Below are 16,807 nucleotides of genomic sequence, written 5' to 3'. Positions count from 1 at the left end.
TGATGCCGACATGGATTAGTAAGCCTCGGTGGCAATCCATTTACAGCCCCCCGCATTCCCAAGGTTCCAATCTTAAGAGACCAAGAAGGGAAGTCTGTTGTTCATTTTCCTATCTCAACTTCCCTTGGCTACGGAGATGGAGGGCAATATTCGGACTTGCACCGATAACTCTCATTCTAGCCTGTCGCTGCCTCGACCAGGATATCAGACGGAAAAGCGCAGGCTATTACTGATTTATATCCATGGCTTCATGGGATCAGAAGCTAGCTTTCATGACCTTCCACTGCATGTTCATGATCTGTTGACGGGCTCACTGACGGAGTCGCACGTGGTGTACACCCGCATGTATCCAAGATACAAGTCTCAAGGCGAGATACAAACAGCGGTGGATCAATTTAGCACTTGGTATGTGATCACCTTACAGAAATTTCCTTTCTAGGCGGTTTTTTACATATACATAAATAAAAAAATACATGTACTAATAAAAAACACTTGTAGGCTATCACCGCATGAGGCAGATGACCTGGATGTTATCTTGTTAGGACATAGTCTCGGCGGAATCCTAGCTGCCGACGTTGCGCGTCTACAACAAGACGAGCAACCCAAGCATCGAATTTTGGGAGTGGTGGGTTTTGATGTCCCCTTTCTGGGCATCCATCCTCGCGTAATACCAACAGGAACTATGGGATCAATGCCTAGGAAAGACCCTGCAGCTGAAGACAAGCTTGCAGGAGAACAAGAATCCCTGGGCTTGAACCCAGCCTTTAAACCGGCTCCTTCAAATCCTAACTTTGACCCACCTTTTATGAACGATGTGCATCTTGTTGATCGTGGCTTCCTCAAGGGTATTATGCATTTTGTCAACAAAAACACAGACAATCTCTCGCGATCTATCTTCGATCGTATCGTATCACCCTTGAAATTTGCTGGCTGTGTCAATAATTACTCTGAACTTCGTCAGCGGTACCGAGACTTGATGGAGCTGGAATCTGCCGAGTCCAGCCCCTGGAGAGTACGATTTGTCAATTATTATACCACAAGCACCGGTCGCAAGCCGCGGAAGTCCAAGACGAAAGCCGAAAGGAGCGCCGAAAAGAAAGCTGCAAAGGCTACAAAAGAAGAGAAAAAGGCTGCGAAGAAAATCGGAGCTGATATGGATAAAGGTGCAACGGAGGTTCATGCGCAGGAATATTCAGAGACGCCAAGTTCCGAAGAAACTGAAATAACCACTTCCATGAGTGACATGGCAATAAAAAGAAAGCCCTTGAAGACCGTCGCTTCTAATTCTTCCCTGGTAACGGAAAAGGCCAACGATGGCAAGGATTCTCCGCTCGCGGATGATACAAACACCGCATCGTCTATCTCAGTCTCAGTCCCAACGCAGGAGTCCCTCTCAGGAAGCATTTCCCTCTCGACAGAGAGTGGCTCCATCGCAACCACGCAGTCCTCGGACCCTTCTAAACAACACCTTCGCAAGTTCATTCTCCTGCCGTCACATCATTGGAAATACAACGATAACTCCCATTGGGAGCCAATCTTAATGGAGGACATGGACGAAGTCATGGCACATCAGTCTATGTTTATCCCACAGGGTGCAAACTACGATCACCTTGTTGGAAATAGCGTTGGGCTAATTGAGCAATGGATTGAGAACGACCTTAGTCGACGATATCTCCAAGAAGGTCTTGACTAAAGATGTCTTGTTATTTAGTGATCCAACCATGTAAATACATATTTAATAGATTGTCTCTTTTCTTTCCCCAGAAGTTAACCTCAATTATCCCATGAGGTAGTCTTCGAAAGCAGCCATCCGTCATTTTGCAGGTTTTGGAAAACACTCTGGGGGTCGACCTTCTTCGCAACAGATTTAAGCTTGCTCAAATTTTCAGATCCATAGGCAGCCAGCGGATCCTGGTCTCGTGAAGCATAGTTTGAATACTTGAAATCAAGGTAAGTCCCATTCTTCTTCGCAACGGCTTCGGCTTGGTCGACAATCTTGCGGCTTGCAGCCAGCATAGTAGCCTCGTCCTCTGGGTTCAACCAGTCCAGCATAACCAGCAGCCCTGGCCAGAGTCAGTAATCTGGGAAATCTATTGGATTTCATATACGTACACTGTTGTGGCTCTGCCTTTAGGCCTAGAGGATTGCCCCCTTGGTTATCGCAAGCCCTAGAAGCGCTGGACGAAATAGGTTGAATATTCATTATAATACGAGCTCCGGGGACACTTTTCACGGCTTCCAGTTGCTGTAGACGGCATGCTTCAATGGCGTTGTAGACATCGAGGTCAGGACGACTTGTCATCACTCGCATATCGTGGCTGGCCAAGAAATAATTAGAAAGGAAGGCAGGACAGACACTGGGACAAGCGGTACCTCCTAGGTTCAGTAGCAGTAACACCTGCGAAGACATTAACAATCTCAAAGATTGTGTAGACCTTAGATGGCACCACCCGGGTTACACACTCGATCTTATCAAAGGCGTCGAAGACAGCTGGTTTCTGCTCAACCGGGTCGGCATAAAGGAAAATGAACAGTGTAGCGTCCTCCATGAAGTGGCATATTAGATTAGCTTTGGAGTCATTTTCGCTTGCTCCATGGTAATCCATGATGGCTTTGAAGAGATTCGCATTTTCTCCGGGCGCGTAGATTAGACCTTCGCACCATATTTTGTTGGGAAATGTCGACATGGTGACTTTCGTCACGACGCCTATTACCAATAAGAGATTAGAACAGAGCAATATGTTAATTAAATTAAGATAGCCTTACCAAAGTTAGGACCTCCGCCTTTCAGAGCCCAGAAGAGGTCCTTGTTGCTAGTAGCGTTGACCTTGGCAACTGTCGAGTCTGCCAAAACGATCTTCGGTCCAATCAGCATCTCTAGTCAGCACAAGAAAAGCTCTGTCGCCATTTACCTCATATTCCACAACTCCATGAGAGCTCAATCCACGCTCACTATTCTGAAATGCTAGACCTCCCCCCAGAAGCAGGCCAGCCACGCCCACGGAGGGCTGGCGTCCTCCAGTCACTGTGAGTCCATACTCTTGGAGAGCTTTATAGACATCAAACCAGGTTTGACCGATTCCAATATCTGCTGTCAAGCGATCTTCAGAGAGGGTGACAGCGTTGAATTTCTTCATCAAGAGAACCACGCCGCCGTCGTTACTCGTGAACCCTGGATTGTGAAGATGGCCGCCACTGCGGATGGAGAATTTTATGTCGAGAAATCGACAGAGCGCAAGAGCTTTGCCCACATCCTGAGGAGTTTGCGGAGTAACAATAATACCGGGAGTGAGCTGACAGTTGATAGACCTTTCAATGGGAGATTAGATGTGCGGAAAGTAGAGGATAGTGGGATTGAGTACCAAGTTGTTTCCTTCTGCTCGGAGAAATTCACATCGCTCTGTACTATAGCATCATCTCCAAAGACAAGAGGGAATAATTTCTCTGCCGTACTTAAGCGATAAGTAGCCTTGTCAGCATCGCTCAGGGTAAGGAACTGGGTAAGTATAGTTTCAGCATCGATATTCCTGTCCGGAATCTGAAGAATTGCCAAAAGATTCGAAATATCTGCCATCTTGGATAGTAATCACGATTGTTTCTTCTTTGGAGGGGCAATGTTTCCTGAGTGTTTTGTGGGAATAATGGCAAAGTACTAGTAACTCCGGGATTCTCCAGCGGCCGACTCCATAAAGCACGACACTAGAAGAACCGCCCGTCTTGGCTGGACAGCGTACATTCTCATTCGTGCGAGCCCGGTAGCTGTCCAACACGCAAAATAGAAATGGATATTTGGGCTCCAATGCATTGATTCAATCTCCATTTCATTTGTCTTTTCGTGTGGGCCAAGTTCTCCAATTTCCCATTATCTGGCTCTACCGTGCCCACGCGTTATGCGATATTGGGACACACCATAGGAGCTTAATGAAATAAGGCTGAAAACAATATGAAGTAGTTACCTAGTATATGCCAGTCTCAAAGCTAAGGATATTGGGGTAGGAAGGCAAGGAGTGTAGATGTTTCATGCCAACAAAAGAAACTGGAATTGCGAGGCCAAACTCCAACCAATAGAATCCGTACACCGCACGTGACTTGTCAAAAGCGAAAGACCAATCAGGCATTGTACGGAGACCCACCTTTTGTATACCCTCAAGGAAAGACCTCGAAGGGAAAAAGAGATATGGAGCTTCTCTTTGATTGAGCGTGTCATCCCTATGGCAGGGGCCATGCTAATCTTCTCTGTATTTTCAGTTGACCATATGCCCCGAAGGGCGAAAGGTACACCATTGGAGTTTAATATAATCTCACATTAGTGCCATATTATACCGCCTGCCCGTTTAGTATGGATATGGCGGGTGATGGGGCATGTAGGCAGAATCACACCAGACCGCCTACTTTATTGACAATCCAATCCACTTTAAAGTACTTAACTTTAAAGCACGTGAAGGAACGTGATTGCATTGTCTTTCTGGAGTTTCAATGATTACATACCCACTTTGCTGTATCGAATAGCATATCGCTGAAGATCATGCAGGGAAGGAAAGCTTGCACAGTACCCACTTAGCAGATGCAAATCAATTACTAGATCAAGCCCACACGTGACTGAGTGGGGATATTGTCGTCACAGCTTCCACTACCGCTTAGCAACTGTCGTCCCCGCACTCCCGACTCTGCAGCATACAGCATACAGCATGAGTGGCTTACGCAATACTATAAAGGGTGGATGGCACCCTGAAGGCAAGGATGGTGGAAAGGAGAGCTGGCGTGGTGATTTCAAAGGTGTTAACCAAGTGGTAAGCCTATCCCTCCCTCTGGGACTCGCACCTCGGCCATTGATGCTGACTTGTATTTGCTATTAGGCTGGGTGGATGGGAAAGGGCAAGGAAAGTGACTCTTCTGGCTCTAGGTCTGGAAAGGACGCCGAACCACAAGGGGGTATCAGAGGCTCCGTGGTAAGCTTTCCCCTCAACCCTCTCAGACTCGCACCTCGGCCATTGATACTGACTATACTTGCTACTAGGCTGGGTGGATGGGAAAGGGCAAGGAAGGCGACTCCTCTAGTTCTGGACAGGGCTCCTCATCACAAGGGGGTATCAGGGGCCAAGTTCGGGGCCAAGTGGTGAGCTTACCTTTCGTGTATTCATGACTCGGCCATTCGTGTTAACCTTTGCTTGTTTTCAGGCTGGCTGGATGGGAAAGGGCAATGACTCCAACTCCAACCGCTCTGATCATGTCTCACAACCATTGTCAGCCCTAAAAGACCCATCTTCCTTTGGGCCGCCTCCCAAGCATATCAATTACCATGGAGCAGCCGCGGTGCCAAATCAGACCACACCCGACCGCCGGGGCATCGGAGCCCCACTGTCCCAGGATCAGATAAACGCTCATGAGGCCTATCGACGAGAAGCAGCCGAAGCAGAGGAGGAACAGGCCCAAAGGCCCGCCCCGCCTCCGGTCCCGTATCGCGTCGACACCAGCGGCCTTTCTACAAACCATCTCCCTCCGCCACCAGTGCGGCGAGTGGATTCGGCAAGTTCCCCCTCAACAAACTCAATCTCCAAGTCAAACCCACCAAAGCCCCCGCCACGGCTTCCTGCCCGCAATGGATCTCCCAGTTCCGATGTGCCGCCCGCTTACTCCCCTACACCGGTACTCTCCCATGATTACATCAATCAAGATGCTACGTCCCGCCTAGCAAATGCGGGCGTCTCGGTTCCTGGATTTGGGATAGGCCAGGAGAAATCTTCGTCGCCTGCACATACGCCTGTCAATGAGCTGCAGTCACGTTTCTCCCGGATGAATACCTCGGGATCTCCATCAGCACCCACCCCGCCTGCTCAGGCCTCGACGAACATCCAACCGCAATCTGCGAGCAGCCCATCTTCTCTCCAGAACTTCCGCGAGCAGCACGCAGGGTCCATCGACTCGGGAAAACAAAAATACGGTGACTTCCGAGAGCGTCATGCGGATACCATCGATTCGGGGAAACAGAAATACGGTGATTTCCGTGAGCGTCACGCGGATACCATCGATTCGGGGAAACAGAAATACGGTGATTTCCGTGAGCGTCATGCGGACTCAATCGATTCAGGCAAACAGAAGTTGAGTGGTTACGCGTCGCGGTTCACTGGCTCTTCTCCAGCGCCTAGCCCACCGGCCCGGCCCGCGTCTAATGCTTCTAGTATGAACTTGGAACCGGCCGAGCCCGCACGGGGCACCTCCTCTGTGCAAGATTTCCGTGAACGCCATGCCGACAAGATCGACATGGGTAAGGAGAAGTGGAGCGGAGTCACATCGCGCTTTAACACATTTGTGGAGGACCGCAAGTTCTCCGCCGATGCCAACAAGCGAATTCCACGCCCACCTTCTCGTCCCATCTCCATGGCCCAGTCGAACTCTCCAGTGGCATCGCCCATAGAGCCCGATCTACAGACTCAAGCTCAACGCAAGAAGGCCCCCCCTCCACCACCTCCTAAGCGGGCTGAATTCCGTGCGTCCCCTGTTGACGCTTCGTCGCCGTCACTTCCGGGGCCTCCTCCCGTTCCCCATAGCACCAAGCCTCGCTAAGGACTGTACTTTTAACCGTGTAAATGTGTATGTTTTGCATTCCTGGCGTTGAGTGTGTGTTTTTATTTATTTATTACGATGGAAATCGAACAATTTTGTCATGATGACGCTACGTGCAGACTTACCCTGTACGATGTACAACTGTTGTACGTCATACATAGTGTCCATATCGGTGAGTCTCTCATACACATTGGTAAGACCGAGGCTGCATGTGATTTTTCTTATATCTGATCGCATATCCCCAACTTGTTGGGATTAAAGCGCAAATCTCCCAACAAGAAGCTGATCCCAGTGATCCTTGCAGGGGTTACTTGCAATTACTTGCAAGTCTTTTTTTCGCAGGTCAAAACCTTAGCAAAGATGTTCCGAACTTTGAACCTTGTTTAGCTGACTCAGCGTTTTCCCCGGGGACTATGTACAACATAGGGCTGCCAGGGCTGAGATGTCCAGATGTCATACTCATCCTTGTCCAGGCTTTTATTTTCAAAATGGGAATTACATGCATTTCAACCTTGGAACCTTGGAACCTTGGAAAATTGGAAGGTTGGAAGGTTGGCTTACATCATCCCCCCAAGTGGAAGATGAATTTCCTAAAAGAATGCACTTGTTACATGTCTACTCTATACAAAGATATTGTAATGGCCAAAGAAATGTATATTCAACCCTTTAGCAAGTGGCGATATTCCAAGATTTACCTCGGCATGTCTCATGGCCAAGCCTTGGAATTCCCAACAAACTAGACGCGGACGGATCGAGATCGTCCAAGGTTGTTGAGAAAATCAAAAGGGTTATCTGGATCCACTAGGACTTCAACGTCTTTTTTTTTTCTTCTTTCTTGTCTTCAGAAATCATATATCTTTTCTTTTATATAAAGATTTTTTTAAATACCACTTTGCTTTTGTGACGCGTTGAATTGATTCCGCGTGGCGATCATGCACGACTTCAACGTGCCTACCAAGTTTGGCCAGGCCATTGTTCGCATTGCCTTCCCTCCAGCCTCTCTCCTCGCCTTCCCTCCCCACGAGCTTCCAGTGACCATCCCGGCGCCTCACGTCGATACCCCGACATGGAAGCAGCCCTTCAACATCCCGAACGATCTCTACAACAAGGTGCTGGATGTCCGGCTACCAATTACAATCGCCAGTGTCTATGCGATCACTGTGGTCCTGCTCAATCGCATCAACAAGAGCCGCGGATATAAGCCATGGGCGTTCAGCAATACCCGCTTGTTCAAGCTGTTCGTTGTTCTCCACAATGTCTTCCTAGCTGTGTACTCCGCATGGACCTTCGTGGGCATGTTCCAGGCTTTCAGAAGCTCCTTCCCGGATAGTGACGATCCCCACGGACTGGTTGGACTTGTGGACTCGCTGTGCAAGATCAATGGACCCCGTGGTTACGGCAATGCCGCTATCTACAGCCCCATCACTGACGAGTGGTCGATTCCCAACCCTGCCTTCCACCTCACCAACGGCATGCCCGACCCCACGGATGCCGGCCGTCTGTGGAACCAGGGCTTGGCTTACTTTGGCTGGTTCTTCTATCTCTCCAAGTTCTACGAGGTTGTCGACACCGCGATCATTCTGGCCAAGGGCAAGAAGAGCTCCACCCTACAGACCTACCACCACGCGGGAGCTATGATGTGCATGTGGGCTGGTATCCGCTACATGGCTGCGCCCATTTGGATCTTCTGCCTGGTTAACTCGGCTATTCATGCTATGATGGTAAGTGTCGAACGATCGGATTGAACTTGATTTGTTAGGCCAAGTTTTCTAATTTTTTTTTCTTCGCTACAGTACACCTACTACACCCTCACTGCCCTCCGCATTCGTGTCCCCAATGCCATCAAGCGTAGCTTGACTACCATGCAGATCACCCAGTTCGTCTTTGGAACCAACATGGCTGCCGCCTACCTATTCGTCCAGTACACTATTCCCTACCCTTCCGGTAGCGCCGCCCTGCAGCAGCTGACCGATGCCGCTTCCGCCGCCGCCTCTGCCACCGCCGAGGTTGGTTCGATCTCCTGGTTGAAGAAGCTGGCATTCCGGGCTGCGGGCGCTGAAGGACTTGCCGAGAACGTCGGCACTTCGTTCCACGCCGCGCCTGTCCAGCAATCCGGCTACTCCCAGCAGATGGTGACCTGTGCCGACACCACCGGACAGGCATTCGCTATCTGGCTGAACGTCTCCTACCTCCTGCCCCTCACCTACCTCTTCGCACGCTTCTTCGTCCGCTCCTACCTGAACCGCAAGGACCCCGGAGTGAAGCAGCCCACTCACATGGAGGCCGCTGAGAAGGCCGGCATGGATGCTCTGAAGAGTCTAAGCCGCGAGATTCGCAAGGCTGCCATTGAGGGCGAGACCAGCGAGGTTACTACCGATGATGAGGTCATCAAGGCTCAGGCCCAGAAGGTCGCCAACAAGATCACCCTTGACTCGCCCATCCGCACCCGCTCGGCTGCTGCTTCCAAGGCCAAGGCTGCCTCGGCGTCGGTCGGCCGCTCGGAGTCCGAAGAGGGCTTCGCTAAGGTCCCCGCTAAGAAGGGGGCTAAGAAGCAAAAGGTCGAGAAGGAGTCTCCTTCCAGCAGCCCGAATACCAATGGCGAGAACCCATTCGGCGTATTGGATAACAATGCTTGAATGCCTTGGAAAGTGTTGACAGATTCCTATACCGCATAAATTTGGAGTTTGGGGGTTAAAAAATGATTTGATGCTCCGCTATGATAGCTTTTGCTTGTGTTCGCCGTTCAGGACTTCCCTGGAAGTATGTCCTTGCCGGCCCGGTGTGTTTGGGTCATGGGGTATCTTCGGGGAATCATTGACTACCCGGAGTATCTGGCCCCAGCCTCGGCTATCCGAGTTTCATAGAGTGAGTGACTGGACGGCTTTTGATTTGATTTTACAGCGCCTTCGAGTGTATTCATAGCAGCGTTTTTGCTGTACCAGCGTATACTATTATGTATATTTTTATCACGGTGTATCTATAATATAAAAAGTCTATGGTTGTCCTCCGGAGTAATCGCGCAATGTGAATGGAGGAAAAACCCCAGGTTGATATATGTCCGCCGGTGGGCTTAGCTTTGACAATGCGGAGTCGCCTACATGTCATACACCTGTAGCTAGGGTTTATATATTTTTTTTCTCAGCATTGAGTCGATGAAATGCCCAACACAGTGGGTTGAGTTTTGACGCAGACTATCGCGATTACATTGCTTAACCCAGAAGATCGATTAATACTTTTGCGGTGTGTACGTGCTATGCATAACTCCATCACGACAAATGTGGGGTTTCTCCGTCGAACCCCCGGAGATTCCACAAATCCAGAAGGGAAAATAAACATCCGACAGCTTGCTTAGGCCCTAGCGAACGCCGCATTTACTCTAAATTCAGTGGCTAGTTGGGAAATATAAATCGATGATAGCCACCTCGGCAATGTCTCAAAGCATTCAAGCAGTCCAAGAGCGGTCCACGGCCCAAGATGACGCGCATCTTCAATTGCCTGCTAGTCCTCCTAGCTTGTCTGGGAGTCGCAACCAAAGCAGACGACCAAGCCGTCACGCAATGGCCCCTGCAAGATAACGGCCTCAACACGGTCGTACAATGGGACCACTACAGCTTCCAAGTAAATGGTCAACGCATCTTCATCTTCTCCGGTGAATTCCACTACTGGCGCATCCCCGTTCCAGCCCTATGGCGCGACATCCTCGAGAAAATCAAGGCAGCCGGCTTCACAGCTTTCGCCTTTTACTCCAGCTGGGCGTATCACGCACCGAACAATGCGACAGTGGACTTCACAACCGGACCCCGCGATATCACACCCATCTTCGAGCTCGCCAAGGAATTGGGTTTGTACATCATCGTCCGACCCGGCCCGTACGTCAACGCTGAAGCCAATGCTGGCGGCTTCCCGTTGTGGGTGACTACGGGTGAGTATGGCACCCTCCGCAATGATGACGACCGCTATACGAATGCCTGGACGCCGTACTTCACCGAAGTGACGGAGATCACTAGCCGCCACCAGGTAACTGATGGCCATAACTCCATCGTTTATCAGATTGAGAATGAGTATGGGATGCAATGGCTGGGTGATCCTTCCCTGCGTGTGCCAAATGAGACCGCCATTGCTTATATGGAGCTGCTCAAGGCCAATGCCCGTGAGAACGGCATTACGCTGCCGCTGACCGTGAACGATCCTAATATGAAAACGCACTCGTGGGGAAAGGACTGGTCTGCTGGGACTGATGTCGGTGGGAATGTTGATGTCTCTGGTGTGGACTCGTATCCTTCGGTATGTGTTGTTTCATCTCTCCGGCGAGAGGGAGGATGGGGAAAGAAGGGAATGAACAACAAAAACTAATCAGTTTCTGTATCAGTGCTGGACTTGCGATCTCAGCCAGTGCACCTCCACCAACGGCCCATACGTCCCGTTCCAGGTCCTGGACTACCACGATTACTTCCAGGAATCCCAGCCCAGCATGCCCGGTTTCATGCCCGAGTTCCAGGGCGGCTCATACAACCCCTGGGGTGGACCTGAAGGCGGCTGCCCTGATAATATCGGTGACGACTTTGCCAACCTATTCTACCGCTGGAACATCGGGCAACGGGTGACAGCAATGTCCTTGTACATGATGTTCGGTGGTCAAAACCACGGTGCCATGGCTGCGCCGGTGACAGCTACCAGTTACGACTACTCGGCGCCGATCTCAGAAGACCGGTCGATCTGGTCGAAGTACCATGAGACTAAATTGCTGGCATTGTTCACTCGCTGTGCGAGAGATCTGACAATGACCGAGTTGGTCGGTAATGGAACGCAGTATACTGATAACTCCGCTGTGAGGGCGTATGAGCTCCGGAATGCGGAGACAAATGCTGCCTTCTATGCTACTTTCCACTCGAACACTTCCCTCTCGACGAACGAGCCTTTCCATTTAAAGGTCAATACTTCGGTCGGTGCTCTGACTGTCCCTAAATATGCCAGCAATATTCGCTTGAACGGACATCAGTCCAAGATCATCGTGACGGACTTCACCTTTGGCTCGAAGACTCTGCTGTACTCCACAGCCGAGGTTCTGACATATACTGTCTTTGATAAGAAGCCTACATTGGTTCTCTGGGTTCCGACTGGCGAGTCTGGCGAGTTCTCTATCAAGGGAGCCAAGCAGGGTTCTATCAAGAAATGCCAGGGATGTTCGCGGGTCAAGTTCATCAAAGAACATGGCGGTCTGACTACCTCGTTCACGCAATCCACTGGCACGACTGTCCTGGAATTTGATCATGGTGTCAGAGTTATCCTGCTTGATAGAACGGCGGCGTATGACTTCTGGGCTCCTGCACTCACAAATGATCCATTCGTGCCAGAGACAGAGAGTGGTACGTTCTCTTTATCATTCCTCTCATGCTTAAGAGACTAATAATTGCTACAGTTTTCATCCAGGGTCCATATCTCGTCCGTGACGCCAAGCTGTCGGGCTCTAAACTCGCGATAACCGGCGACATCATCAACGCAACAATACTGGACATCTTTGCACCAAAGGGTGTCAAGTCTGTGACCTGGAATGGAAAGAAGGTCCACACCTATTCGACCGAGTACGGCAGTCTCAAGGGCTCACTCAGTGCCCCGAAATCTATCAAACTACCGGCTTTGACTTCGTGGAAGTCGAAAGACAGTCTGCCGGAGCGGTTCACAGATTATGATGATTCCGGCGCGGCGTGGGTTGGTAAGTTACTCACTGGTACACTCATCACAGGAGGAAAAGTAGCTGATCTTCGCAGATGCCAACCACATGACGACTCTCAACCCTCGAACCCCGACAAGTCTACCCGTCCTCTACGCCGATGAATACGGATTCCACAACGGCGTCCGTCTATGGCGCGGGTACTTCAACGGAACAGCGACAGGAGCCTTTATCAACGTCCAAGGAGGATCCGCATTGTAAGTTCCACAGCAACAACCACATTAAACCAACACAATACTAACCTGCTATTTCCAGCGGCTGGTCCGCCTGGCTGAACGGCGAATTCCTCGCCTCCTACCTCGGTGACGCCACCACATCCCAAGCAAACCTAACCCTATCATTCACAAACGCAACCCTGAAAACCGACACGCCAAACATCCTCCTAATTGTCCACGACGATACAGGCCACGACCAAACCACCGGCGCCCTTAACCCGCGCGGCATCATGGACGCAAACCTCCTCGGTTCTGACTCGGGCTTCACACACTGGCGCCTAGCCGGGACCGCGGGCGGAGAGTCCGATCTGGATCCGGTGCGCGGCGTGTACAATGAGGACGGACTATTTGCCGAGCGCGTTGGATGGCATCTACCCGGCTTTGACGACTCAGCCTGGGGAAAGGAGGTGTCCACTAAGGATTCGACGTCTGTTCTTAGCTTCGAGGGCGCGACGGTTCGCTTCTTCCGCACTACCATTCCCATTTCTATCCCTGCGCACACTGATGTGTCTATTTCGTTTGTGCTTTCTACGCCAGCAGGCGTGACGACGAAGTATCGGGCTCAGTTGTTTGTTAACGGGTACCAGTATGGAAGGTATAATCCTTATATTGGAAATCAGGTTGTTTATCCTGTTCCTGTGGGAATATTGGATTATACCGGGGAGAATACGATCGGTGTTGCGGTTTGGGCGCAGAGTGAGGAGGGGGCTAGTATTGGGATTGACTGGCGGGTTAATTATGTTGCTGATAGTTCGTTGGATGTTGCTTCGATGGACACTAAGGATTTGAGGCCTGGGTGGACAGAGGAAAGGCTGAGGTTTGCTTGAGTACAGTACCTCAAAAGGTGGCTGTGGTGAAATCATTTAGATATAGCACCTAGTATTCTACGTGTTATAGTACATATCATTTTGTGATATTCTCAATATCTATTACAGTTCCTAGTCTAGGAGGCATACTATAGCCAAACAGCCATTGAAAACAAGGACATTATGATCGTGAGCCAAATCCCTTGATTATTCGCACTGCATAAAGTCCCAAATCCAAATTATATCCAATCTTAAACCAAGAAACGGAAACCACGACGGCTTCCTTCACCAGGAACAGCACCCTCAACCTCCTCGCCGCGATCGAGCTTCTTATTGAGACGAACGAGCATCAATCGGAGAACCGTCGCAGAAACAATAGCGATAAAAGCCGTTGCGCAGTTGACAGCCATGGCAGGAACTAGACGATAATTTAGTTACGATTGCTAGAAACCAAACCAACGATAGAGAATCACATACCAAACCTTGGAGCATGAGAGTTAGGATACATATAGCTAGCATAGATACTGCTGGCATTGCTAACACAGTTGATTGCCGCCAGAGCAGCGGCGCGCTTCGCAGCTGGACGAGGCAGGGTATTTGAGATCCAGCCGAGAGCGACAACGTAGCCGGAGTAGAAAGACGGCACCATGAGCATCATCGCCACATAACGGGGCGCAGTAGCTGTAGTCGTAGCAGCAATGATGAATGCCACGACGGAAATATACAACGGTGCGGTGACGTGGAAGTACCGCTCTCCAGTGCGGTCTGCATGCCATGCGTTGGCAAAGGCGCAGATCACGGCCAGACAATAAGGCGGAGCTGTCAGTAGCAAGGTCTCGATGTTGCCGAATTCGAGTGTTTTGACGACTGTCGGGAAGAAGTTGGTGACCGAGGCGGAGGAGACAATACACAGGATCATGAGCATCAAGACCCAGGTCTTGATGTCTGCGAAGGCGAGCTTGGCTCCGTGTAGGAATGTCTGGTGCTCGCTGTCGACCCAATCGTCTTCGCCTATATCTTCTTCTAGCCGCCACACAGCCAGTTGTTTCTCTTCCTCTGAAAGCCAGCTGGTTGTGCGGGGGAAGTTGGGGAGAACGAAAACCGCGATAAATGCAATCGCAATAGTGACAGCACCCTCGATAATGAATAGCCACCGCCAGGCGCGCATTCCTAGCACGTTGTCCATGTTGCTAGTGATGCCTGCTGCGATTAGACCCGAGAAAGCACCCGAGAGCAAAGAGCCAGAGTACAGCGCTGCAGTGCGGAAGCCCAGCTCCTTGCGGGTGTACCAAACACTCAAGAAGTACAAACAGCCTGGGAAGTAGGCGGCCTCGACGAAACCTAGGAAGAAGCGGATGACCACGAGACCGGCGTAGCTATGGGCAGCGGCTGTAGCGGTGGAAATGACACCCCAGAGAACCATGGCAACAGGGAGGTAGATGGCTGGTTTGCCGAATTTGTTTAGCATTAGGTTGGATGGGATCTGCATCAACAGATAACCGACGAACAATATGCTGACGCAGGTCGCGAACTGGTTGCCCACAAGACCTAGGTCTTCCTCGAGGCCTGCTAGTCGAGCCGAGGCGATGTTGTTTCTATCGAGGTAGTTGAGGATGTACATGATGATTATCATGGGTAATAGACGTATGTCAATCTTGCGGACGAGGGCTTTCTCGGCTTTTGCTCGTTCTTCGGGCGTCAAGTTGGCAACGTAGGCCGGTGCTTCTTTCTGAGGGTTGGGCCTGTCATAATTGGCGACTACTTCGACATTGTCGATGCCAGCCTTGTCAATACCTCCCACTTGGATGTCTGAGTTTCCGGGAGACATCTTGGTCTGTTGTTTGCTTTCCCAGTGTGAGAAAGGAGGAACTAGGAAGATGAGAGAAGGGTTGAAATAGGCTAGAGTACACCAGCTAACTTAATATGCGACTCTAATCCAAAGATAATATAGAGGAAGCAAGGGATATAAGAACAAAAGCACAGGTGGAAAGTGAGACTCGGCAAGTCGGGGTTGCGAATGAGAGATGGTCATATATCCTACAAGAGATATGTGGCGTCGCCAAGGGAGAGAGGGATAACCCAAACCTGACAAATGTCTCAAAGATCTTTTCCCCGCAAGAAAAAGGGAAATGTCAGACCCCGGACTTATGGCGACCATACTATTCGGTCACGGACTTTTTGCGGGGCAAAGTGACAGATGGTTGTAGAAAAGATCATCTCCCCGTGTGGGGGATGCTTCTCGTATTCAAGCTTATTTAAGAGATTCCGTGGGGTCCAATATGCGTGGTGTCTTTTCTAGAATCATAGGTGAATCTATAATTCCCTTTGTATTATTGGCATTTGTCTTCTATCGAGTTAGGGCTAGATCAGAGGGATCGTAGCCGGTAGCATTCGTCATTATAATCACATGTAAATCATCAATATCAAGTGTTCGTTATCACATTCATTTTAGTCGAACACATTTAGACTGCAGAGCTCAGGCCCAGAGTTGAACGTTTCTCAGCAATGTCTTCTGGGAGCTGCTGGATTCAACGCTTGAGAACCCAATATCAACACTAATTCAATACTCGACCCCCACACATTCAAACAGAATGCTGTTCCCAATAGCAATGACATGTGGAAGTTTCAAGTTCCGACTCCTCTTATTGTTCTAAATTCCAATCCCGAGGTTCTCGGTTTCCCGGTCCCTTCATTCCTTTTTCCTTCAGGGATTTCGGACCGAGACAAGACATTCCTGAAGAGAGAATATAACTGGTATGAAGAATGCAACAGGTCATTATAAGGAACCTTATTTCAAGCCCCGGATTCACTGGTTGCGACTAAACCTCAACTTCTGATGTTGGATAATACGTAGGTTACGCGAAATATAAATAGTCGTCCTCTACTACGCTATACTTGAGCATTGAAGTTCCAAACATATACTTTGAATGATCTTTCTACTTCTACTAGTAATTACCAGTTGCGAGGTCGCCTTAGAGTACCTGGTGTCCGAGCCAAGAGCCAACCATATTCAAAAGGTTTCAATTTCTACTCTACTGGTAAATACTGGTACTAGATGTACCTCTTGTCTATGTGGCGAGTCGAAAATGTTCAGATATTTCTTCTCAGACTCTTTCTATAATCTAGTCATATTTGATGGTATATCATCATTGCTTTGCCTGGGTTAGCTTGCAACCTGAGAACAGGGCAAGGTGCAAAATCTCGAGATCGACAATGGAAATATATATTTTTGAAATAATTTTGGCATACAACATGGATCTCGTGTATCTACCCTATGCCCCAAATTATTACAAACACAACAGTACTAGGAACTACAGTAATAGTATAATAATCAGAAGGAGCAACATAAATTGAATCTGCGCAGCCGACGAGAACCGCCCATTATACACAGTTACACAATATAACAGCCCAAGAGATACAAAAGAAGACATGCCAGAGACGGAATACAACAAGGCTTCTACATTGGATCCAGAGGAGCTTAGTGAGTGATA

The 16,807-nt window shown here is 49.7% G+C and overlaps 6 protein-coding genes across 6 annotated transcripts; 4 read left to right on the top strand and 2 right to left on the bottom strand.

Moving 5' to 3' along the window:
• Window positions 1–136: 136 nt before the first annotated feature.
• N7447_003395 (uncharacterized protein) lies at window positions 137–1,693 on the top strand (the record flags this gene model as incomplete). The annotated part of the gene is made up of 2 exons (XM_057227670.1): window positions 137–405; window positions 499–1,693. The coding sequence occupies 2 exons, from the start codon at window positions 137–139 to the stop codon at window positions 1,691–1,693; spliced, it is 1,464 nt and encodes a 487-aa protein (XP_057087011.1).
• Window positions 1,694–1,773: 80 nt separating this feature from the next.
• N7447_003394 (FAD-binding oxidoreductase) lies at window positions 1,774–3,574 on the bottom strand (the record flags this gene model as incomplete). Its single annotated transcript, XM_057227669.1, has 6 exons — window positions 1,774–2,063; window positions 2,113–2,318; window positions 2,374–2,707; window positions 2,767–2,875; window positions 2,913–3,309; window positions 3,363–3,574. 6 exons carry the CDS (start codon window positions 3,572–3,574, stop codon window positions 1,774–1,776), a joined length of 1,548 nt encoding a protein of 515 aa, XP_057087010.1.
• Window positions 3,575–4,688: 1,114 nt separating this feature from the next.
• N7447_003393 (uncharacterized protein) lies at window positions 4,689–6,564 on the top strand (the record flags this gene model as incomplete). The annotated part of the gene is made up of 4 exons (XM_057227668.1): window positions 4,689–4,790; window positions 4,857–4,949; window positions 5,018–5,116; window positions 5,179–6,564. 4 exons carry the CDS (start codon window positions 4,689–4,691, stop codon window positions 6,562–6,564), a joined length of 1,680 nt encoding a protein of 559 aa, XP_057087009.1.
• A 932-nt stretch (window positions 6,565–7,496) lies between these two features.
• Window positions 7,497–9,200, top strand: N7447_003392 (elongation of very long chain fatty acids protein; the record flags this gene model as incomplete). Its single annotated transcript, XM_057227667.1, has 2 exons — window positions 7,497–8,285; window positions 8,358–9,200. 2 exons carry the CDS (start codon window positions 7,497–7,499, stop codon window positions 9,198–9,200), a joined length of 1,632 nt encoding a protein of 543 aa, XP_057087008.1.
• Window positions 9,201–10,038: 838 nt separating this feature from the next.
• On the top strand, window positions 10,039–13,337 carry N7447_003391 (glycoside hydrolase family 35 protein; the record flags this gene model as incomplete). The annotated part of the gene is made up of 5 exons (XM_057227666.1): window positions 10,039–10,848; window positions 10,934–11,930; window positions 11,984–12,277; window positions 12,333–12,492; window positions 12,551–13,337. The coding sequence occupies 5 exons, from the start codon at window positions 10,039–10,041 to the stop codon at window positions 13,335–13,337; spliced, it is 3,048 nt and encodes a 1,015-aa protein (XP_057087007.1).
• Window positions 13,338–13,567: 230 nt separating this feature from the next.
• N7447_003390 (putative MFS transporter) lies at window positions 13,568–15,144 on the bottom strand (the record flags this gene model as incomplete). Its single annotated transcript, XM_057227665.1, has 2 exons — window positions 13,568–13,734; window positions 13,794–15,144. 2 exons carry the CDS (start codon window positions 15,142–15,144, stop codon window positions 13,568–13,570), a joined length of 1,518 nt encoding a protein of 505 aa, XP_057087006.1.
• Window positions 15,145–16,807: the final 1,663 nt, after the last annotated feature.

Source organism: Penicillium robsamsonii, assembly GCF_028829455.1.
Source record: "Penicillium robsamsonii strain IBT 29466 chromosome Unknown utg000002l_segment0_segment0, whole genome shotgun sequence".
Classification (NCBI taxonomy): Eukaryota; Fungi; Ascomycota; class Eurotiomycetes; order Eurotiales; family Aspergillaceae; genus Penicillium; species Penicillium robsamsonii.
This window is presented reverse-complemented; position numbering and strand designations above follow the sequence as displayed.